We start from the raw sequence: 24,932 nt of genomic DNA, 5'->3' as shown, positions 1-24,932 counted from the left end.
ATATATAATAAAATATTAAAATATCAAGTTCATTACGGTTACATTAATATTTTACAATGGTAATGTGAATCATTTTTCTTACATTAACCAATTTAAAGTTTTTTCAGAGGTATAAGTAAAAAAGTTATAAGATTACTGCACTGTTATAGAAATCGACAATTTCGTCGATAAATTGCTAGAAGGCAATCAAACAATATTATAGAACAAAATCAGTGCATACAACATTTTTGCCATTTTCGATCAAAATCGGCAATTTTCCGGTCAAAATTTGACGAATCAAACACACAATTTGAGGCTATGAAGAAAAGAAAAGAAAGAAGAAATATACTCAGCATCGAGTTGGTGAAGAATGACGATTTTAAATGAAGAAATCAGACGGTTGCCGAATAGAAACTGAAAAGATAACAGAAGAAGAAGAGAGATGCGTAAAGATGATTAAGACTCTTATTATTTTAATAAATAATGCACACAAAATAATGTTATAACTTAATATGGATGTACAAATGCAATTTTACACATCTCAAATATAATTATTTTACTTATATATTTTAAAAAGAATATAAAAATATGTTCGACATTATTTCGATTTAGCATTTCGATAAATTCTCGATTTTTTACGATAGTTCAACCGATGTAGTCCATTTATCAATTTCCATAACCATTGATTACTGACCTATCTATTAATATATTTATCATACAAATGATGTATATTGAAAAATATATTTATTTTATCAATTGTACAATATTATATTTAATATGTCGGCTTTCATATCCAATTATTACATTTTCTAATTTGGAAAGTAAGAATTATCTCATATTCATTGTATTTTGTATCACTAATTGTACCATGTAAACAAATATAGTAACTCTTTAATTAACTTCGCAATATTTCATTCATTGTAATTATTTTCATGAGATATGTATGCTGTCATTTGTATAATATTTTTATATTTCGATTTCATTGCCGCATATTCAATCCATTTTGAGAAAAAACATGTTAAGTACGACATCGATCTCAACTCCATAAAAAGAGATATTTAGTTAATCGATATATTATGAAATTATATAAATATATCGTCAATAATTACAATTAAAATAACATTAATTCACGCATCAGAGAACATGCGAGTTATAGAGCTAGTTCATCTCTTAAAAAACCAAAAATTTACGTAAAAAGTAACAAAATAAAACAATAGATTCAATCCAGCTAAGCAACTCCATACCTGAACTGTGAAAAACACACCTCTTTCCTTTTAGCTCCCCGTTAAAGGCAAGTATCTTCTCCGATTACAACTCCTTTAAATTACAAATCTACCCCTAATAATTCCTAAAATTACTCACCTTAAACAATTTAAACAAAGATAATATAGTCTTTTCACGTTGCCACTTCGTCGAAACGTTGTCGTTTCAATAAACCCTAATCGATAAAATTAAACGATTCGCTTTCCTCATAAATATATACATACAAAAATCTGTACGTATAGACAATTTTCTCCAAGCTCTAATTTTTATTCAATTTGATTGATTCACTTCTATATATAGCTAATTGAATAGCTAATATACATACATTTGTGTGTATATATATATGATTAAGTGCAATTGAGAGTTGAATTGAAAATTTGAAACCCTAGATTATAGATACATATATATATGGATCATGAAGATGAGGATTTGCAGATGGCGTTGAGGATGAGTATGAACGAGCCGCCGGAGCCGAAACGGAGCAAACCGCGGGAGAATTCGATCGGAGAGTCTCCGGAGAGTGATCGGAAATCCCAGCGGGAGCTTATGGCGGCGGCGGCGGAGAAGCGGATGATGGCGGCGAGAGGTGTGTCGGAGTCTCCGAGTTTGATAGCGAAAGTCGAAAAGGCGGAGATTAGTGAGAGTGTGTGGAATTCGAGTAATCGAGTGGAGAGTAAGAAGGAGAGTGTTGGTTTAGGGAGTGAGATAAGTGCCGAGGAGGCGAGGATGTTGTTTATGATGGTGTTTGGGGATGGTGTTAGTAAGGATATTCTCGCGCAGTGGAGTAATCAGGGGATTAGGTACTGATTTTTGTTTTCGATAATGTATCGATTTTTTGTTAGTTTGGTTTAGTTGAATTTTGTGTTACGTGTTGTAGTTGTTTGCGTAAGCTGGTTTAATTTGTGCAAAAGTTAGAGTTTTTGGTTAGATGTTAAAAGATGCAATATTTATTGAGTTTTAAGATATAATTACGGCTTTTTATGAATTTGTTTGTAGCGGTTGTTTAGGGATAAAGGTGGTTGAAAAATGTTATGTACATTGCGAATGGAATTTATATTGGGTTTATACGCGGATAAAAGTTGGAGTTTTGGTTAGAGGTTTAAAGATGCTATTTTTATCGAGTTAAAGGATAAATTTCCTGATTTAAAGAATTTTTTTGTGTTGTGTATGGATATGTGGTTGAAAATTGTAATGTACATTGCAAATGGAGTTTATATTAAGTTTGTACTTGGATAAAGTTGGGTTTTTTGGTTAGAGTTTTAAAGATACCATTTTTATCGAGTTGGAGGATATTATTATGGTTTTTTTAAATGTAGTGATTTATGGTAGATGTGCTTGAAGCTCTAGAGTATATTGCAGGGGGTTAAGTGTTGTTGATAAATGTAATGCACATATGAAATGGAGATTATATTGGGTTTAAACACAGGTGTTCACCTTTTAGTAAAAATGGATATGAGTGCAAAGCTTTGAACTTCCTAACATACGTTTTTTTGCTAAATAAACTGCCAACATAAGTGCTAGTTATGCTACAGCGGAGGGGCATTCCGTAGTATTTATGGTTACATACTGTAATATCTTACTTATGTTTGATTAGTCGAACAAATATGAGCAAAGATGTCTTACTTGGACATTCGTGTGGTTTTTCCCCCTTGTCTGATTAAAGATCAACAAATCTTTGAATTGACTCTATTGTTTTTATTATGAATGGTTTTTGACTTACTGAAACTTATCAAGCCTGAATTAAGAGCTTTCGGTCATTGCTGAACAACATCATTAAATGTTTATCTGTTCAACTTTTATTTCTTTTGTAGGTAGCTTTCCTTTGAAATGATTTATTAGGTTTTAAGTTCTACCACCTTGAAGCTATCCGACATTGATGACAACATTTTATCTCTTTAAACATTTATGATGTATTCTTGGTGAAATAAATGCATCCAGTGAGAAAAGATTTCCATGCAATTATGATGTGCTCTAGCCTCTATATGCCCAAGTTAGGTTTGAAATTAGGAGAAATTTCTTTAAAATTTCAATGTCCAATTGTACTCTTGAATAAAGGTTGGGAATTATTTAAAACCAATTTGGGATAAAATATTTGAAAAAAACCAAGGGGCTCAGGGATATGTACGAAATGATTTACTCTGTTAAATGGGACTTAAGTCATCATTCCAATCAACCCAATTGCTCATATGAACACGGCACATGTGATTGAGGTTCTAAACCCTGTTAACCTGGTTAATTAACCATGAATTAAGCGCCCCTTTAAATCATTTTTTATGTAGGATAATGAAGAATGTTCTACTGAAAAAATGTCTTCTCACTGTATCTCCAAATTTCTTTAGCAGTAGCTTTATTCCTCCTCGAATATATATTAATATAATTATGATATATTACCTGCATGGTGCCCCCATTATGTCCATTGTTATACTTGTCATGATATATTTATATTAGAAGTAGTTATTGTTATTATAATTGCTTAGAAGTGATTATTCCGGTGCAGGTTTAGTCCTGATACAGAAACATCTATGGGTTTGGTACAACATGAAGGCGGACCTTGTGGTGTGTTAGCAACTATTCAAGTAAATTCCCTTAAACATCTTTAACTTCCCATGTATATAATATAATGCCCAACCACTGGTCCAGGGGTATCTACTCACCTTTGGTCTGTGAAAACAATGAGTATATTCTGCATAGCATAACATTTGATTTTAGGTATGAGTGGGGTGTAGATAAATGGTTGAGTGCTTTCGTTGTTGATAAAAGATCCTTTGGTTATTCCGGTCTGTCCTCTTATCCCATGTTTGAATTATATCATAAACCTCAAAGTTCACATAATTATACATGTAAAGCCTCAAAGCTTATTGATGAGAATATGAACCTTAGAATTTATTAAAATAACAGCAGAAGACCCTATAAGATCATTTAGTGAGAAGAATTATTATTCTATCCAGATTGCACTCTAAAGCCATAATATGGGCCGACATTCATTTTCTCGAAGATTTCATTTTAATAGTTCTAGTTATGACCGATGAAGTTAGCACCTTTAAATTGAGTTGTATATTCTTTATATGCATTATTAGTTTTTATGCATTTGTAAGAACAAAAAGTATTAATATGGTGTTCCCCTCTTTAGAATTTATGGCTCTGCCACTAAGTTAAGATTTCTATATCTCTAAGAGATCTTCCTAACTAATAGAAAATTTAGTATAATCCATAAACTGTGATTTCGTAAAGCAATGAATCACGAACACAAATTCAAGAAACGATCTACGTCTTGACAATTCAAGAAGGATTATACAGTACATGGATTAGGAAGGTCAACTGTGATACCAGATATTACCGGTCACTAATAAATAGTCCAATAATAATATTCATAAATAATTAGATATGTAATTTTTTTCTGAGCTTCATGGACTCTTTTTTTGCAATTTTTGAACTAATTAAAACATTCAAAATTGTGCAAAAGTTGTTAGCTAAAATTCAAAGAAAAGTTTGCATACTTGTAATATATATAAAATCAGTACAAGTTGGCGATTATGCTATGTAATAAATAATCAATAAATGGATATCTGGTGATGAGGAAACTGAAAAGAAAAATTTAGTGCCAGAATACTAGTGCTCTTACTTCTATATCGTCCCTCAGACAGGCTTACCCTTTTAATTTTCACTAATTTGGCTTGATATCCTTTTTATTACTCTTTCTTTTTTAGCCCTTATAAATGTAAGTAGCATGATTATTGCTCCTCTCTCTCTCAATCAGTCAATCAATCAATCAATATCTCTTGATTTAGGATTCTTGGAAATTTAAGTTAATTATTTAAGGAGTAAGCCATGTAACTTTCTGATCATATTACAACCCAAAAAGATATTGTAGAAAGTTTGTGTTAGACTCTCTCTCTGTGACACACACACACAAGTCGTAAGAAATGTCTCTTATCCAAAAGCTGTTGTAGAAAGTTTGTATGAGAAACTTCGGAATTTCAAAAGTCGTGCTAATTTAGCAGATGAAAAAGTGGGTGAATGGCAACCATCAGTTGTGCGTCTACGTGGATAGTGGAAAATGAAATACATAACATATTTGATATAGTAAAATAATTGGTTGGGACAATTAGATAAAGAACATGATGAGGACTGATATGAAGTGCTACTGCTATTAATTGCATAGACCAGTGTCCCTGAGTTTTCGAAATTGTAATTTGACATAGCTGTTAATCTGTCAGGATCTGGTGAGTTCCTGACTTGTTTTGTGTCTATTTTGGTGTTTTCTGTTGATTTAAGTAGGATAACAGCTAAAGTAAGCTCAGAAACAGAGATTTAGAGTAGAATAGAGATAAAATCAGAGAGATTAGGTAGAGATCAGAGAGAAACTTGAGAGAGAAGAGAGATAGAATGATGGTTTTTGATATAATGATGAATATTATTGAGGATGCTACTGCACAAAACTTATATTATCTGAATTGGTTTTTTCTGATTATCAAAGCAGATTAGTACATATGATTTTATAGATTCCTTGGATCATTCTAGATAGCTAATTAATTATCTCATAATTGAGAGTCACTGAACATATCTCTTGGACTTCTAATAACTCCCAGACTCTTAACTTTTCACCTTAATGAAGTATCTTAAAGATTTTTCTAGATTATTTTTTAACACCCCCCCTAATCTAGTAAAATCTTGACTTCAAGCAAATCTCGAAAATAATTAAACTTATAGGCTGGCAGTGGTTTTGTAAAGACATCCGCTAGTTCTCAGGTTTGGCAATGCAGAATTTTCAGCTCACCGTCTTCAACAAGTTCTCGAATGAAATGATGACGTATTTCAATATGTTTTGTTCGGCTGTGAAAAATAGGGTTCTTTGTCAGTGCAATAGCTGACATGTTGTCACAATATATAACGGTAGAATCATCCTCTTGTAGCTGCATATCTGCCAGAATCCTTTTTAACCATATTGCTTCACAGGCTGTAGTTGCAGCTGCCACGTATTCTGCTTCTGCGGAGGATAGGGCTACTGTTTTTTGCATCCTAGATGACCAGGAGATGGCTTTTGTACCAAGGCTGAACAAGTAACCACTAGTACTCTTCCTATCATCCACATAACCTGCCCAATTGCTATCCGAGTAACCTACTAGCTTGTTATCTTCTTCAGACCTGTAGAGCAGTCCGTAACTTTTTGTCCCTTTGAGATATCGTAATATCCTCTTTACTGCTGCAAAATGAGCTTTACATGGCTCACTCATAAATCTTGAAACCCCACTAACAGCTTGTACCAAATCTGGCCTTGTATTAGTAATGTAAATCAAAGAGCCAACTAAGCTTCTCTACAATTTCACATCAACCTTCTTACTTTCATCATATTTAGATAACTTTTCATTGACTGCCATGGGAGTAGCAAGAGACTTACAATTTGTCATGTTGAACTTCTTGAGTATATAATCAACGTACTTCTCTTGTGAAATAAATATTTCACCAGGAGATTGCTTAACTTGCATTCCGAGGAAATATTTCATGAGACAAAGGTCAGTCATCTCATACTCCTTCATCATGGCTTTTTTGAAATCTTCAACCATTTTTTCATTTGTACCGGTGTAGATTAGATCATCTATGTACAAGCAAACAATCAGAAAATCTGGACCCTCCTTTTTGACATAGAGTGATGGTTCAGATGGACTTCTTAGAAACTTATTTCGTTGGAAATAGGAATTGATTTTGCCATTCCAAGCTCGAGGGGCCTGCTTTAATCCGTAAAGGGCCTTCCTGAGGCGATAAACTTTATTCTTGTGCTCCTTAATGACATATCCTAGGGGCTATTCTACAAATATCTCCTCTTCGAGATTACCGCTGAGAAATGCAGATTTTACGTCTAGTTGATAGACATTCAACTTGAGTTGCGCAGCTAGAGAAAGTACTGTTCTTATAGTTTCCATCCGAACAACCGGTGCAAAAGTCTCGTTGAAGTCAACTCCAGGTTGTTGCGAATATCCTTTCGCAACCAAACGAGCTTTATCTTTTTGAACCGAACCATCCTCGTTATATTTTGTTTTATACACCCATTTTAGTCCAATAACATCTTTTTTTTAGGCTTCTCTACGAGCTCCCAAGTCTGATTTTTTCTCGATCATTTTCAATTCTTCATCCATTGCTGTTCTCCATGAATTTTCTTGCGAAGCTTCCTCAAAACTTTGTGGTTCAACGAATAGTAAGGCCATGTTGCAGTTTTGATAAATATCATCCAAAGACCGAGTCTTCGGAACAATCGACATCAATGGATGAAGAATTCTAGTTTCTCCGGTTTGCTGATTTTCCAGTTCTCTTTCTTGTGTAGATGGAGGCCCAACAAAGTTAATCTTTTGAAAATTTTCATTTTCATCTTTCTCCCAATCCCATGTTGCTGCTTCGTAAAAATAACATCTCTAGAAATCACAAGTTGATTGGTTACAGGATTAAACAACGTAAATCCTTTTGATTCGTTTTCTTTTGGAACATGAGAGTACGCAATGCTACCAAATACTTTAAAATGATTAACCTTAGGTTTTTCATCAAACCATGCTTCATAAGGTGTTTTATTTCTTACGGCTTTTGTGGGAGACCTATTGAGAATATACACTGACTGCTGTATTAACAGCCTCCGCCCACAGATTCTTAGGTAATTTTTTTACCTTGGAACAAGCTTGGGGCCATCTCAACAATTGTCCTATTTTTCCGTTCAGCGACACCATTTTGTTGGGGCGTGCGACGTACGGTCAACTCCTTTTTTATTCCATGTTCTTTGCAGAATTTTTGGAACTCATTACTAGTGAATTCACCTCCACGATCGGATCTTAAAATTTTCGGAGAATGACCACATTGTTTTTCTGCCATAGCTTTAAATGTAGTAAAATGCAGAAATGCTTCCGATTTGTGCTCCAGAAAATAAACCCAAGTAGTGCGGGTGTAATCATCAATAAATAGCAGAAAATATCCTTTTCCAGCAAGAGAAGGGACTGTTGCAGGTCCCCAAACGTCGGTATGTACAAGTTCAAGAGGGGCTTTGGCTCTCCAAGATGACTTAGAAAAAGGAAAACGATGCTGTTTTCCACAGATGCAGCCTTCACATATATTCTGTTCCTCTGCAATTGTGGGCGGGCCAAGAACCATTTCTTTTCGTTTCAATAATTTTAAGGCCGAATCTGAGATGCCATAGCAGGGATGCCATAGCAGGGACTCATCATTTTCAGCGTTGAGAGAATAATTTTCAACGGATGACATTTTCAACGGATAAACCTTGTTAGGTGCCATCTTGGTTTGAGAAATCAGTTGCTTTGTCTTCTTTTCAAGAAGTAGACAATGATCTCCTTCAAATTTAAGAACATATCCTTTTTGTGCCAATTGACCAACACTTAACAAATTTTGTGTTAGGCTTGGAACAAAAGAACATCATGAATAAGTTTAGAAGTACGTTCCTTTGTTTGTACAGCCACTACTCCTTTGCCTTCAACATTTTGACGTTTTCCATCTCCAAGAGTGACTTGTGATTTCATGTTCTCATTCAGATTAACAAAGATGTTCTTGCCTCCTGTCATGTGGTTAGAGCAACCACTATCAACGTACCAGATATCACTTGTTTCTTGAGTATTAAGGCAAGTATAAAACAATTGGTCCGAAGCCTCGCTGCTCTCAGAAAAATTGGCCTTTTGTTTTTGTCGAAACCAACAATCTGTCAAAATGATTAGGACGGATGAACCTCGTACATTCATACCTGCAATCATGTGTATGATGCCCATTTTTATGACACAAATTGCAGTAAGAACACAGGATTTTTCATTCTGATTCTTTCTTCCTTGGTCGTGGGATTTTCCTCTCCCCCTTCCTCGATAATTGCTTCCTGATCTTTGGAATTTCTGACCATGACCTTCACAATTCTTCTTTGTTTGTGAAGCTTAACTTGGACTGAAAAGCCTGCTCTATGGGCTGGTTTGTAAACCGGGACATTCTGCTTTCATGAGCTTCAAGCGATCCAATTAACTCAACCAGAGTTAATTGAGATAAATCCTTTGATTCTTCGATAGCAGCCACAACATGATCATATTTGACCGGTAAACTTCTCAAAATCTTTTCAACAATTTTCTTATCTTCAATTGTGTCTCCAAAACTCCGAATTTGATTAATGATATTTGAAACACGAGAGAAGAATACTTTTATAGATTCACCTTCTTTCATTAACAGATTATCAAACTCTTTCCAAAGAGATTGAAGTAAGATCGATATTACCTTTTGTGAGCCTTTAAATTCATTCTTTAGAATTTGTTGCTGTACTATTTGAACCTGATGCCATTTCTCTGACTGTAAATGATCTACAGAAGCTTTGATGTGCTTGCTGTGCTGTTTATCCAGAGACCAGTGCTCTGATACCACTGATGGTTTTTGATATAATGATGAATATTATTGAGGATGCTACTGCATAGAGCTTATATTATTTGAATTGGTTTTTTCTGATTATCAAAGCAGATTAGTACATATGATTTTATAGATTCCTTGGATCATTCTAGATAGCTAATTAATTATCTCATAATTGAGAGTCACTGAACATCACTTGGACTTCTAATAACTCCCTGACTCTCGACTTTTCACCTTAATGAAGTATCTTAAAGATTTTTCTAGATTATTTTTCAACATAGAATGGGTTTAGAAACCCTAGAGAGAGAAAGTAAGAATCAGTTACAGAGAGAGAGAATTTTGGTGGCAAAGCCATTTTCATATTCAACATAACATGAAATGAAAGTTACATCAGGTATTTATAGACAAACACAAGCATTGACTGATAAAGACTAAAGTACCCATAATGACACTTAACATAACATACTTTACCCAATACTATAACACTGCCCTATACTAATGCACATTAATATTCCTTATTCCTGACATAATAAGATTAGGAGTAATGGGAAACGTTAATTTTGAATTTGGTTCAAATTGACTGAAATGAATATATCAAATGCCATACCATTTATCTGTTCCGCTGACGTGTTCCTAAGTGCTACTAAAAAATTCATCTAGAATGAACCTTCTGAAAATTTGACTGCTAGGTTTTTATACAACTGATAATTATAACTATATTTTCTTGGGAAGGAAATATGAATTAAATGTTTCTGGGTGTCAGTTTAAAAAGTAAAAGTAGCAAATAAACAATGCTCTACCTTTCTCCAGCATGGTTGTCAAACTTTGACTGTCTTTCCTGTTCCCTTTTTTGGTCTGAAATATATAGGTAGATTGTGTACTTGTTCACATTGCTCCTGGTTACTTTTAAATCGACAATATCTTTGATGAAATTGTTGTCCATAAATTTCTTGCCAGACAAGTTTATAAGAACATCTATGTTAAGTTGCTAGCTCTTCTATAATCTTAGGGTCTTATAGTGAGGCGTTAACTGGATCAAATATTATAATGGGGTGTTTGGGGTTCATTAAACCTCAACTTAAATGGGAAACGAGGTCCTCCAACTTATGTTTCCTGTTTAACAAATATATTGAAAGTGCTTTATTACCCTCTAATCTTGGATAAGTAGAATGTGCTACATGGGGTACCTTCTTCATCTCCCAGACCAATTTATGTAATCTATTCGCATGAATTACTTCTAGCAGTTTGTAATCTTTCTAAATAGTTAGGATAGATTGTATCTATTTCGTTGATATTATTTATATCCTATACTAATAAGTTAGCTTAGTTTTGTCATGAATGTTTTAAGTTATAGAATGTATTACATCTAGTATTCTGAAAATCCTCAATTTTTCGAAAACATCGCGATTATTTTTTAAAAAATATTTGACCGATTCGACATCTTTACAAATTATTTATTTTATAATAAAAATAATGCTAATATATTAAATTTTATTAAAATATTAAAAAACAAAAATACATTAGATTTTTATGATATATGATTTATTTATAAAATGTTATGATGTATTTATAAAATAGCTTGTCTTTTTAAATATAGTTGTTTTTAAATTTTAAATCCACGAATTATAATATAAATTTTCTAAACAGTAAATTTCAACTTATAAGTTACAAATACCATACACTTCACCAACTTATAAGTAAAATTAGTCAAACACCTATATTACTTTTAAGATATAATTATTTATTACTTATATGACACTTTTTAACTTTAAATTATAAGTTACTTTTTTTAAGATATCACAAACGGCCTTTATCCATCATCTCATTTTATGTGTCATGTTTTGACTATTTTATTGTCAAATTTAATTAGACCTGTAATTAGAAAGAAATTTTTTATTATTTTAAAAAACTGAAAATTACATTTTGAAGTGTATGTTTTGAAATTTTCTTAGTTGTATAATAATTTAATTTAAAGTCAAAATTTGGTCAATTTGAGTGCATGCTAGTCAGAATAGGACGCACAAAATGAGATGGAGTGAGTATAAAACTCACCTTGACTCGCACAAATGGACAGACAGACAACTGTAAGCACACAAATATTTAAACAATTGAGGGTGGGTTACTAACCAAGGAGGCCTTCATTTGGAACATATATCATATTCTACGATCCAGAGCAAAAATAAATCAAGAACCACGTGCTTTAGTAGTTTCTGCAATCATGTAAAGTGACACATAGATAAGACTGTGTTAGGCTGCATCGGGGACTAACCAATGAGCTTGAATATAAAGATGTGACGGACTAGTTTGTATCAATGTTAAGGATGTGATAATCTGTTGTCCTATTAAAAGATATTTTGGTTCTACAGGCATTTCTTCTCAAACATCTTTTGTTCTCTCAAGAGGATCTTGGACAGGCAACATTAAATGTGGCAATAAATTTTGAATCAAGGAGAGTTCAGTGTGTTGATCCAGACATATTTGCATCTCTAACTGAAGAGAGGAAGTTAAGGTAAGTTTCCTGACACTGTTCCTTCTTGTGGCTAGAACATTAAACTCGGTTTCCATGGACTTAAGTTATATTTAGGTAATCTGTAAGTATTTGAATACATATCATCTCTGCTAAAGGAGTTAAATTATCATTTAATCAATTATTTGGAAACCTTCAGGTCTTTAATTGAGATCAGCTTTCTGATAGTCGTTATTAACACCATGATTGGAACTTTCCATCAATTCCACTTTGTTGCTTTTAGCTTCTTTATGATTATCTTCTCTGATTTCCCTGTTCGATCTTTGGACCTTCTGGTAAATAGGTGATGTAGGTGTGTGGCTCCCCTAGAGTCGATAAATTTTTTGTTGAGTCTTGGTAGTTTCTAAATGCTCAATTTTTCTAATAGTCAACATTCAACAAAACTAAATACATAAGCGATAAATTTATTTTTATATTAATAGAACACAATTAATGATTGTCTGTAGAATCATGTCAAAAACAAGGGTAAACATGATAGTGATGCAAGCGGATCCCAGCAATTCCTAACAATTTGTATTAGTTGTGCTAACACTCTTAAATCTTCGAACTAATAAAGTTAAATATATATCTTTTTGCATACTTTACCCGCATTTCTTAGAAGTAGATGATAGATTTTTTTATCGAAATTTTCTGTGAGGCCGAGGATTAATCTCACATCTGGCTCTTTTAAAGCTCTTAGAGGCTGTCTTTCTGATGTCTCTGAGGCATAACAGGACTTGTATATGAAGATGATTTTCAAAAATAATGCGTCTTTTGGGGTATTTTGTTTGTCTTTTGGCCGTGTCTAATGTGATTCTTACAACTAATACTTATCATGGTTTGTAGAGCGTTGGTCAGAAGTTTAGCTGAGATGCTCTTTCTTTGCGGAAGTAACAAACGTGCTGCAATTGCATCACTGAGTATCCTTGAATTTGAAATCAAGGGGCCTAACAATATTCCGAAGGACGAGGTGAATATAATGAGAACAGATTTTATTTCTAGAATAAAATTTATCGGAGTCAACCGGAGTAATTCTTACAAATTGAAATAATAAATTTCCAAACTCATAGTTCTTTGGCAATTTCCATGCCGCATCTGTCAGGTCATTGCAAAAGCACTCGAAGGCCTTTCACTTGAGACATATTTGGATTTTCAAAAAGTTCTTAGAGTAACAACATACACCTCAATGGATACTGCAGTTCGGAGGCTAGAGGAAATGATTCCTCTTTTCCAGAGCCGTATGGGAGCAATGCTATTCTTAATATCTGCTTTGCTTTCTCGAGGACTGGTATGGTTTTCAATAGAGAGAATCCTATTCTGTGGTGCCATCTTTCGTGCTTTCTTGTTTGTTTTTCTAGCCACTAACTAGGATCCCCCTTCACCCCTTCCGGACAAAAGTTATGCAAAAGGTCAAGAATTTGAATGTCCATGTAGTTTCTGTCTGCGTTTTTTGTAAATTTACGAATTTAATTATAATATAAGAAAGTAGAGTACTCCAGTACCTTGATCATCTCACCCAGGTTAACTCTGAAGTGCAGATATGCATGTGCAAGTTGCCTTTTTTCTTTTAATATGAAAATTTGTTTGTCATGAATATATAGTATGAAATGATGGCAGATTATGAAATTCAGGGACTAAAGTACTGTAACTTCTGCATTAAAAACAACAGTATCTCCAATTATAGCCCCACTCTCTGTCCCTCACCATATCCCTTGTGTAAGAGACAAATGTATACATGTCAAGTAGGGTCGTAACTTATAGCTATGAGTCTACTGTAAATGATCTTTTCGTTCTAAATACTTGGGTATGACCTCTCCTCTCTCTCTCTCTCTCTCACCATATCGTCATATCACTTGTGTAAGAGACAAATGTATACATGTCAAGTAGGGTCGTAACTTATAGCTATGATTCTACAGTAAATGATCTTTATGTACTAAATACCTGGGTATGACCTCTCCCTGATTTAGGCATGTGGGGAATGAGAAATTTGGTGATCCCTGCTTATTTTTCACGTATGATAAACGGACATATGTTTCTCGAAGAAAATCTGTGGTTTAGATAAGGTAGTGATTGCTGATTTCCTGTGTGTGATCCAATTTGATTAAGTCTACGGTGAGCGATAACTTGATTTTAGTTGGAAGTAGTTTATCTAGGATCTTGTGAATCACTTTGCTGGTAGCAAAGATAAATTTTATGGGGTTTAGTGCTAAATTTAATTCTAGTGTTATGCCTAAATACCTTTGAAGTATTATTTTGTTTTTTGATCATTTTACACTAAGAATGCCTTCCAAGCTATTTGACAATTTTATTCATTCAGCTCGTAATTCCTCCTTCAGCCAGACCATTTAGTTGTGTTGGTTGTTCCATAAAAACCCAATTATAATCATTTAGCTTGTAATTGCTCCTTTAGTCGGACCATTTAGTTGTGCTAGTTGGTTGTTCCATGAAAACCCAATGTCTTAGGAAATACTGATCTTGTAATTTACATATATGTTTTTAGTTTAAAACATTACTATACGATGGACCAAGTACCATACTGAACTATGAGAATGAGATGAATTAAACTTAGATTATAAATCAACTGATAACGTATAGAACGATTACAACTACTGGGAGGGATTCGAGAGTCCCCAGTCGCCTCTCCCAAACTATTCTCTCAATTCACAGAAATAACATGACCCTAATTCCACTGCTCCTCCCCTCTTTTGTTCTCCCCGGCCCAAGCCCACCAATATTTCCTATTTCCCTTTTAAATAAAAAGACTGCTACTTTAATTTATTAAATTACCATGATACCCCTTTTTAATTCTTTTTAGTCCTATGCCTTGAGTAAGTTTTGAGCACAGTTGGCTGTTGACCCTGATGCGTGACATTACTCCCTTCCCACACAAGCACCTTGTCCTCAAGGTGGAACTCCGGAAATCGCTCACTAATACCATCAACTTCTTCCCAAGGGGCTTCAAATTCCGGTAGATTTTTCCACCTTATTAATGCCTCCCGATGTCCCTTATCCTTTGGACCCACATGACGCACGTCTAACAGCTGTTCAGGATGGACCACAAGTTCTAGATCACTATTTAACTGATTTGGAATTGTGGGGGAAGCTGGTACAGTCCCTATAGCTCGTCTCAGTTGTGACACGTGAAAAACCGGGTGTAACTTACTTTCAGGAGGTAAATTAAGCTTGTACGCCACCTTTCCAATCTGCTGCATCACTTCGAATGGCCCGTAAAACTTTGCTGCTAGTTTTTCAAAAGGTTGGCGTGCCAGGGACCGTTGACAGGGACCGTTGACGGTACGGTTGCAATTTGAGGTATACAAAATCCCCTACTGCAAACAGTTCGTCCCTGCATTTTGTATCAGCAGCTGCCTTCATTATAATCTGAGCACGTACCAAATTCAGCCTCAATTCATCCAAGAAATGATCACGTTCCTGAAGCATTTCTTCTATGCTACTCACTGGGGTTTGTCCCCGTCCAATGCTGAGTAGTGGTGGGGGATCCCTCCCATAAACCATTTTAAAAGGGGTCAGCTGTGTTGACATATGAGTGGCTGTGTTGTAAAAAATTTTCCGCCCAAGGTAACCAACGCGCCCACCGTCTTGGTTGAGCTCCAGCAAAGCAACACAAGTAAGTTTCTAAGGCTTTGTTAACAATCTCCGTTTGGCCGTCGGTTTGGGGGTGGTAGGCCGTGTTATGTTTAAGTTCGGTCCCTTTCATCCTGAAAAGCTCTCTCCAAAAGTTACTCAAGAAAACTGTCACGGTCTAAGATAATCGAACTTGGAAACCCGTGTAGTCGCACAATTTCCTTTGTAAAAACCTCCACTACTGAGACTGCAGTAAATGGGTGTTTCAACCCCAAGAAATGGCTGTACTTTGACAACCTATCCACAACGACCAAGATGCTGTCAACTCCTTTTGACAGTGGCAGTCCCCCGATAAAATCAATAGAAATATCATCCCAAATTTTTGTAGGAATTGGTAGGGGCTGTAGAAGCCCGGCTGGAGATCGTTGTGATAACTTATTTTGCTGACACACCCCACATTGTTGCACATAAGTTGTTACCTCTTTCCGCATTCCCGACCAGTGCCAGTCAGAGGCAAGGTGGAGATAAGTTTTTACTTCTCCGGCGTGACCCCCAATTGGAGAGCTGTGATACTCTCTTAACAACATGTTCGTTAGCTTCGATCTTCGCGGTATAACCACACGCCCTTTATACAACAAACAACCTTCAGCCACAGAAAACCCTTCGTGCCCATTTGAATCTTCTTGCAAATCTACTATGATTTGTTGCAAGAATGGATCTTCTTTTACTTCTTGCCGCAAATGCTCCCAGTTTAATTCAGGCAATGACAACAAGGCTCCCAACTCAATGTCCCCAGTAGTTTTTCTCGATAGCTCGTCTGCCACTTTATTGGCTCGTCCCGGTTTAAATTGTATCTCAAAAGAGTATCCCAACAACTTTGAAACCCATTTTTGGTAATCACTACCAACTTCCCTCTGCTGCATTATAAACCTCAGGCTCTGTTGATTAGTCCTCACAATAAAATGCCGACCCAATAAATAATACCTCCATTTTTGAATGGCGAGACACACAACCATCAACTCTTTTTCATAGATGGATTTTTGACGAGCTCGTATGCCTAGCAGTTTGCTAAAATAAGCTAGAGGATGGTTTCCTGGCATTAACACGGCTCCAAGAACGAAACCGGATGCATCTGTCTCTAATACGAACTCTTGAGAGAAATCAGGCATTGCAAGCACAGGGGGATTTATGAGTGCTTGCTTTAATTGCAAAAATGCCCTTTTAGCTTCATTTGACCAGCCAAAATTGTCTTTCCTCAACTGGTCCGTTAATGACCCAGCTATTTGAGCATACTTTTCTACGTACTTTCGGTAATAACCGGCAAGGCCCAGAAACCCGCGAAGCTCCCTCAAGTTTTTTGGTTGTTCCCACTCCACTATAGCTTTAGTTTTTTCATTGTCGACTGCGACACCTTGGCCTGAGATGACGTGACCGAGATAGGCTACACGGTCTTTACAAAACGTACACTTTTATATATTCGCGTAAATGCTGTGATTTGTCAGTGCCCTTAGAACCAGTTTAACATGTTCCAGATGTTGCTCCCTGGTTTTGCTATAAATGAGGATATCGTCAAAAAAGACCGGGACGAATTTCCTTAAATACGGTCGGAACACGTCATTCATTAAGGATTGAAACGTTGCCGGGGCATTCATCAAACCGAATGGCATAACCAAGAACTCATAGTGCCCATCGTGGGTTCGGAAAGCGGTCTTGTGTGTATCCTCGTCTTGCACCAATATTTGATGATATCCCGCCCTCAAATCGAGTTTTGAGAAAATCCTTGACCCATGTAACTCGTCTAGTAGCTCTTCAATCACCGGAATGGGATACTTGTCGGGTATAGTCTCTTTGTTTAGACCCCTATAATCTACGCAGAAACGCCAAGATCCATCCTTCTTGCGTACTAGCAAAACGGGGCTAGAAAATGGGCTTTTAGATGGTTTTATAATCCCCGCTTTTAAGATCTCCTGGATCATTCTCTCTATCTCATCCTTCTGACTTTGGGGGTACCGATAAGGTCGTACCCCTACAGGTTGACTCCCCTCTTTTAACCGAATGAAATGCTCTCGGCCTCTGGGAGGGGGCAGGCCCTCGGGTTCTGCAAAAACTGATCGATGTTCCTTCACCACTTCCGCCAGAAATTCTATTACCTACACCTTGTTTTCCCTGTTTGTTTTTCCTCTCCAATTTCCATCCTATTTATTTCCACCCAAAACCCCTTTTTCTCCTTGCAAAGAGTGCGAATCATTGCCTTCAAAGAAATTTGGGATTTAACCAACATCGGATCTCCAACCAGTGCCACAGTAGTGCCCCCTTTTTGAACTTGCATCACTTGTGATTTCCAGTTTGTTGTTACGGCTCCCAACTTTCCAACAATTGAATCCCCAGAATCACATCCGTTGTACCTAAACTCAAAGGCAAAAAATCCTCGTGCATGACCAAACCTCCGTCCAACTGAATTGATACATTTTTACACACTCCATTTGCTTTCACGGTATGTCCATTCCCCAATGCCACACCAAACCCTCCCGACTCCGAAATCGGAACGTTTAATTCTGCCTTGTCCAAGGACAAGAAATTATGCGTGGCCCCGGGTTTGATAAGCACCATGACCTCGCTGTTCCCCCAAAACCCCCTTAACTTCATTGTCTTGGGGGTTTGACAGCCCCACTACCGAGTTTAACGACACTTCAGGATGCATTCTTACCTCATTTTGCTTCTCCCCCATTTGGTCTTCCGTCGGTGATTGAGGTGGCTCACTACCTGTTCCCTCTGACCCCTCCTCATCGTCTTCCTCTAATAAAAGAACACTCAATTCCCGTCTTCGACAACGATGTCCCACTGACCATTTGTCGTCACATCGAAAACATAGATCCTTTGAGCGTTTTTCCTGCAGCTCCTTCTCACTTAAACGCCGAACCTCTCCCAAGCCCTTTCCTACACTCATTCCCACTTGGGCGTGGGTTACTGATGCCTGTGATTCCTCCCCACCTCCAGAAACCCAACTTCTAACCGTTGTAGGACTGGTCTGTCCACTCACGGAAGGCACTGCTGCAGGGCCCTTTGAAGCATAAGAATACATACTTGACTTGAACGAACTAGTGAGCAATTTTTTTGATCCCACTGCCGTATTTTTCTCTTCAACCCGTAAAGCCAACTCCATTGCTTGTTCTAGATTTATCGGACTCAATAGCCTCACCTCAGCCTGTATATCAGCCTAGTCAAAAACTGTCCCAACAATATTTCCTCCGCCACACGGTCAAGTGGCGGTGCTGTCTCAATAAACTTACGCCTGTACTCGGCTACTGTATGAGTTTGAATTGACAACCATTGCTCGTAGAGAGACCCTCCATGAACTGATCGAAACTGCCTGAGAACAAATATTTTTAGATCCGCCCAACGACGAATCGGATGCCTTTTATTCTCCCTTTGAAACCATTTTAACGCAACTCCTTCAAGAGCTACAACCACTGCTTCCAACCTCTCTTCCCCCGTAAGCTTGTAAAAATCAAAATACCTATCAACCCTCATAACCCATCCATCCGGGTCACTCCCATCAAAAATTGGCATGTCGAGTTTTCGAAAACGCCAATTTCCAGGTCCCCCTCCAGAACCCACACCGACCTGATTGCTCCTGTCATACTGCGCGCGCACTCCCAAAACCCCCAGATAAACTACCCTCTCTGTTTGGAGTATAAGTCACATCTCGCGATGACTCCGCATGATTAACACTTCGTTCCATCTTATCAGAAGGTTGATTATGCATAGATTGAATAGAAGTAAGAGTGGATTTTACCTCTAGCTGAAATTTATCTTGCGAATCCTTAATGGCATAGATGAGTGCTTCGTGTTGTTCCCTGACTCGTGAGATTCGCCCTTCTAACCGTACCGCCAAAGCTTCCATGTCTGCCCCTGTTTCTTCACCTGTTCCGCTTGATTGGCTCGTAACGCTTCCACCAATGATTGCTTCATCGCCCCCAAACCCTTCTCGACAGCCTGACTTACCATCTCCTGCAACTTAGCCTCCATATTCCCCATTGCATCCTCTAACTCCTCCACTCTTTGATTAACTGTAGGTGTTGTCGGCGCCATAGATCTTAGTGCTCTGATACCACTTGAGATGAATTAAACTTAGATTATAAATCTACTGATAACGTATAGAACGATTACAACTACTGGGAGGGATTCGAGAGTTTCCAGTCGCCTCTCCCAAACTATTCTCTCAATTCACAGAAATAACATGACCCTAATTCCACTGCTCCTCCCCTCTTTTGTTCTCCGCGGCCCAAGCCCACCAATATTTCCTATTTCCCTTTTAAATAAAAAGACTGCTACTTTAATTTATTAAATTACCATGATACCCCTTTTTAATTCTTTTTAATCCTACGCCTTGAGTAAGTTTTGAGCACAGTTGGCTGTTGACCCTGATGTGTGACAAAGAAGCCTAAGAATAATAAATGACACCTTTAAGAACCCCCCATTGTCTCTTTCGATGGTGTTTGCAGTATAAGTCTCACATATTTTGGACAATAACCATGGAATATGATGTTTTGGCAAAACTAATTTGAGACCCTATTTTGCCCTTTAAATGGTGAAGTTCTTGTTCCGATACTATTGCGTTGAAATAAACAGAAAGGTAGAGGAAAAAAAGTGAGTTTCTTATTCGACTAGTAATTGGCAAATCAAACTAATATTGGTGTCAGATTTGGGGAAAGTTATGCTATGAAGTTATGAACTGTATAACGAGATCATTATGTACATGATGTATGATATCTTATGGAGTAATACTGAGATAGAATATGTACTCATTGCTTTTGTTCCAGTACTATTTTTTACCCCTTGCTTCTCGCCTGCTTTCAAGTCTTTCAGATATTATTAAGTGTAGTTTGTTTAATAAATAAAATTTAAATATTTATTATTTATCTTTATTATATGTTTTATATACTCCCTATTTAAATCAAGTGTATTGTTTGATTTTTTCTGGTCAAATTGACCAAATTTTTAATTGGAAATTACATATATATATATATTAATATATATATATATATATATTTGATGTATATATATATCAAATTATTGAAAGAAGATGAATAATTGTATTGTTAAAAAGTATATATAATTTACTCTAAGATGTATATATTCAGTATTTTAAAATTAATAATTTTTTTACATTTTAGTCAAAGATCAGTTAATTTGATTGCAAAAAGTCAAACAAGACACTTGCTTTGGGATTAATTTATAGATACATTACATATGTCGAGATGATGTATCATTGCATGCAGTTTATGCTAATTACGAAACTATGAAATTTTAGTTTAAAAAATTATAACGAAATTAGAGTTTCCTTTTATTACTGCCGTTCAAGTGCTTTTAATATTTATATTTTTTTTTCATATTTATCTGTTAATATTTTTTTTGTAGAACCATTTTTATCATTTTGATGATTTTTAAAATTAAATGTGTTTGTGCACATAAAAATTTATCTAATGAATTCTAAATATAATCATTAGTTGAAAGATGGATTGGTTGGAGAAATTTGAATTGAAGCATTTGAGTTACTAATACTTCAGTTTAGATAGGAAATCAAATGATTTTTTGCAGGCGGGTCACCTATCCAATAACTAGAATGAATGACTGATCTAGTAACTAGAACGAATGATTGATCTAAAACCAAAGCCTTATACTCATCGAGCAAAATTAACTAGAATGAATGACTGATCTGAAACCAGAAGCCAGAATTATAGTATAGATAAGTATAACATCAATGTATTCCTTATGTATAATATACAATTTTTAAATAATCATTTCATATATAGTTTTAAATTCTTATAGTATAATTAATTCTTTACAGTAGAACCATGATAAATAAATATTCGATAAACGGATAATTTTGTCAAATGAATATTTTTTCTTAATCCAAACATTGAGGTAATGTATTTTTAACCTCAATAAATGAATAATCTAAATTTATGAATAAAATGTTTCGGTCCCAAGGGTATTCATTTATCGAGATTTAATTGTAATAAGTCTAAACGTCTAGTACTCGTTATAATTATAAAATATTAAATACACGACAACTTCTTAAAAGAACGATTTAAAAAATAATAAAGATAAACTTGGGTGCATAAACCGCATAACAACTACTATCCCAAATAACAACTATCCCAGTCCCGAATGAAGATATAAGATATGGATAACAACTTGTAAAAGAGATCACAACTCGTAAAAAATCCAAATTATAATATTCAAGTATTTTCCAATAATAAAGTCTAATCAAATATGAAGGGATTACAATACGTATATAGGGAATCGAAACGTTATTAAAATAACGTAATAGGCTAAGACTCGTAAAAAAATAGGCTTATATTTTTATCCATAAAGATTTATTTTAATTTTATCCTCGCCCCCATTCCCCCATTCTTTATAGATAAAATAATAATTTTTTATATGGTTTACCAAATAAATTACTAAAAGTATATACGATTTATACGTATCTTTATAATTTCAAAATATTTAATCGATTTATTAATTTTTTAAAAAATATTAGAATACATTATAAAATTAATAATCTTATTTTTTTTTATATTTTTAGTAAATTCTACTAATTTGAATTAGTAGTAAAAAAGAAAAAAATTAATATATTAAAACTATTAAATAATTTTATTAAGAAAGTAGTAATAAATTTGAACTTTTTTTAAATTATAAGTAAATTTTAATTAGTATTAAAAAAGATAAAATTAATATATTAAGAATTATTAGATAATTATTTATTAATAAGTATATTATGTACTACATATTTGTTATAATTTTTTTCAAAAAGAAATTTCCCCGTTGCCCATTCGGGGCGGAAATGGAGGTGGAAAAAGATCCTCGTCGTGGAAAAAGACAATTGTCTGATGTGAGGTGCATATCATTAAAAAATTAATATGTTGCCAATGGTTGGTACTTGTTTGCTCTGAAACTGAGATATTGTGTATTTTACTTGGTTAACTTGGTTGTGTGCTTATGCCATTTGCTAGGTAAGAAATGTAATGATTGCAGTTATCTTACCTTTGGTCTGCTATCTTTTATTGTTTGAATAGGAATTTGTTCAAGCTGACAGGGATGATCCAAGTCAACCTTTAGTGACCGCTCCGTTTGGGCATGCGTCTCAGGTATAATAAATTGGTAGTATATAATTTTGTCAATGTGCGTTTTATTATTGGACGGACTGTTTAAATGCTATTTCAATCTTGATGTATATACTGTGGTTTACTATTATTATTTCGAAATTATTATAATGGTCAATATTGTCCATGAGCAGGAGATTGTTAACCTACTACTTTCCGGGGAAGCCGTAGCCAACGTATTTGATGGTAAGATGGACTTAGGTGGCGGGATGTTTGTGAATGGAATTTCCACAAATGTGGAAGTCGGTTTTCTTACCCTTCTAGAGTCTCTGAACTTTTGTAAGGTAGGTCAACATCTCAAATGCCCAAAATGGCCAATATGGGTAGTTGGTAGTGAATCCCATTACACCGTCTTATTTGCTCTTGATACTAAGGTTCAAGAGGAAAATGAACTTGAGGGTAGAGAAACACAGATTCGTAGAGCGTTTGATGCACAAGATCAAAGTGGAGGCGGGGGATTTATAAGTGTAGAAGGCTTACATCAAGTCCTAAGGGAAACAAATATTAACCTTCCAAGTGAAAAATTCGACAACCTAAGTGCGGCAGGTTTTATTGTGTGGAATGATTTTTGGCAGGTTCTTTTGAATTTAGACAAAAACTTGGGTGGCGTGAAAGATTCAACTGGATTGATGGGGAAGAAGGTTTTTGACCTTTACCATTTTAATGGGATTGCAAAATCAGTTCCCAACGGTAGCCAAGGGTCTTTCGGAGGAGAGATTCCTATACAAAGACCCAGACTCACAAGACTAAAAGTTTCGGTTCCTCCAAGATGGACTCCCGAAGAGTTTATGGCAGATGGGCCCTCAGTTTCAGCAATGAATGATAAAGATGTTGTTGAAGTCTCTAAATCTGAGCCAGCTCAGCATGCACCTTTAGTTGATTGCATCAGAACACGCTGGCCCCGTGCTGTTTGCAACTGGCAAGGGGACTCGCCAAGTATAGTTTAGTTACTTGGTTCATTTGTTATGTTTAATGTCTGAGGTACACAAATTACAAAAGTAAATGTGGATGAAGCTGGGTGGAAGAAAGTAACCAACTTTAGTTTGAAACTAGCTTGGATAGATTTTTTTTTTGCCTCCATTGCTTCCAAAAGACATGAATAGTATATTTGCTCTAGGCATTTGTAAATGTCTAGTTTTTCAGAATTTTCAGTATCCATGGAGAGTTTTGTTGTATGAAATATGTAAAATTTTTTGCATTTCACGTACTTGATTAGGGAAGTTTGTCTCAAAAATGTTACAACAAACATAGTGCCTGTTCGGCTGCAAAGAGCGACCATTATTGGGCTCAAAGCCCGTTTATGTTTCATAGAATCTGTTTGGCTAAAATTTAAAATGATCAATATATACATCACATATGTTAAAATATGATTATATATATATATGATGTTAAAATATGATTATATATATATATATGGGATTGCTCAAATGAGAACCTCTATTTTGGTGAGATATGAGATCTAATCTCGACCCTTAATTTTTATTAATCTTTTATAATCTAAACCACACATTTGTTATACCTTATTCCTTCCTGCCAATTTCATCTCCTCCGTTTCTCTCACCTGCCACAAATCATTCATACATACTTATATACATACATAATATATCCACCTTCTACACTCTCTCTCCACCGCCACCAGCCTCCGCCGCCCGCCGTCGCAGCCGTCTCATCAAACTTCCACCATTTCTTTTTACCTCCGCCACCGCCATCCACCATTGCCGCCTAACCTCCTCTACATATTTTACAATACACAACACATACCTCTCTTTTAATCTCCAACTCATCAACCATCTCCACTGCTTGTATTCTTTCCCACCGGAACATTCACCGTCGATGCCGGAATCTCAATCCTCAACAACCACTTCCGTTTCAAAATTAGCGATGACGGAGATTTACATGGCCTTTTCTATACGTCCATCGTAAAAAATTCGTCACCTGTACATATTTCATTTATCAAAAATTTTATTTTTGTGTTGTGTAGCATCTCTGTAGTTTTAATTAGGTTAATTAGAGATTATGGTGATTGTTGGGATTGGTTTAGGCTGTTGGATAAATTTTCG

General features: G+C 35.6%; 1 protein-coding gene across 1 annotated transcript; it reads left to right on the top strand.

Annotated features, from left to right (window-relative positions):
- The first annotated feature begins 1,460 nt into the window (after positions 1 to 1,460).
- LOC141671274 (uncharacterized) lies at positions 1,461 to 24,092 on the top strand. The gene is made up of 7 exons (XM_074477461.1): positions 1,461 to 2,042; positions 3,740 to 3,818; positions 11,979 to 12,121; positions 12,965 to 13,088; positions 13,221 to 13,406; positions 22,786 to 22,857; positions 23,007 to 24,092. Exons 1-7 carry the CDS (start codon positions 1,651 to 1,653, stop codon positions 23,817 to 23,819), a joined length of 1,809 nt encoding a protein of 602 aa, XP_074333562.1. The 5' UTR covers positions 1,461 to 1,650; the 3' UTR covers positions 23,820 to 24,092.
- Positions 24,093 to 24,932: the final 840 nt, after the last annotated feature.

This window comes from Apium graveolens, chromosome 7, assembly GCF_009905375.1.
Source record: "Apium graveolens cultivar Ventura chromosome 7, ASM990537v1, whole genome shotgun sequence".
NCBI classification, from domain to species: Eukaryota; Viridiplantae; Streptophyta; class Magnoliopsida; order Apiales; family Apiaceae; genus Apium; species Apium graveolens.
This window is presented reverse-complemented; position numbering and strand designations above follow the sequence as displayed.

Excerpts from the sequence above, each read along its gene's own strand:
- LOC141671274 (XM_074477461.1), top strand. The coding sequence starts at position 1,651 with ATGGATCATGAAGATGAGGATTTGCAGATGGCGTTGAGGATGAGTATG. Across the intron at positions 13,089-13,220 it reads ACAATATTCCGAAGGACGAG|GTCATTGCAAAAGCACTCGA; the intron begins GTGAATATAATG and ends CGCATCTGTCAG. Across the intron at positions 13,407-22,785 it reads CTTTGCTTTCTCGAGGACTG|GAATTTGTTCAAGCTGACAG; the intron begins GTATGGTTTTCA and ends TTGTTTGAATAG.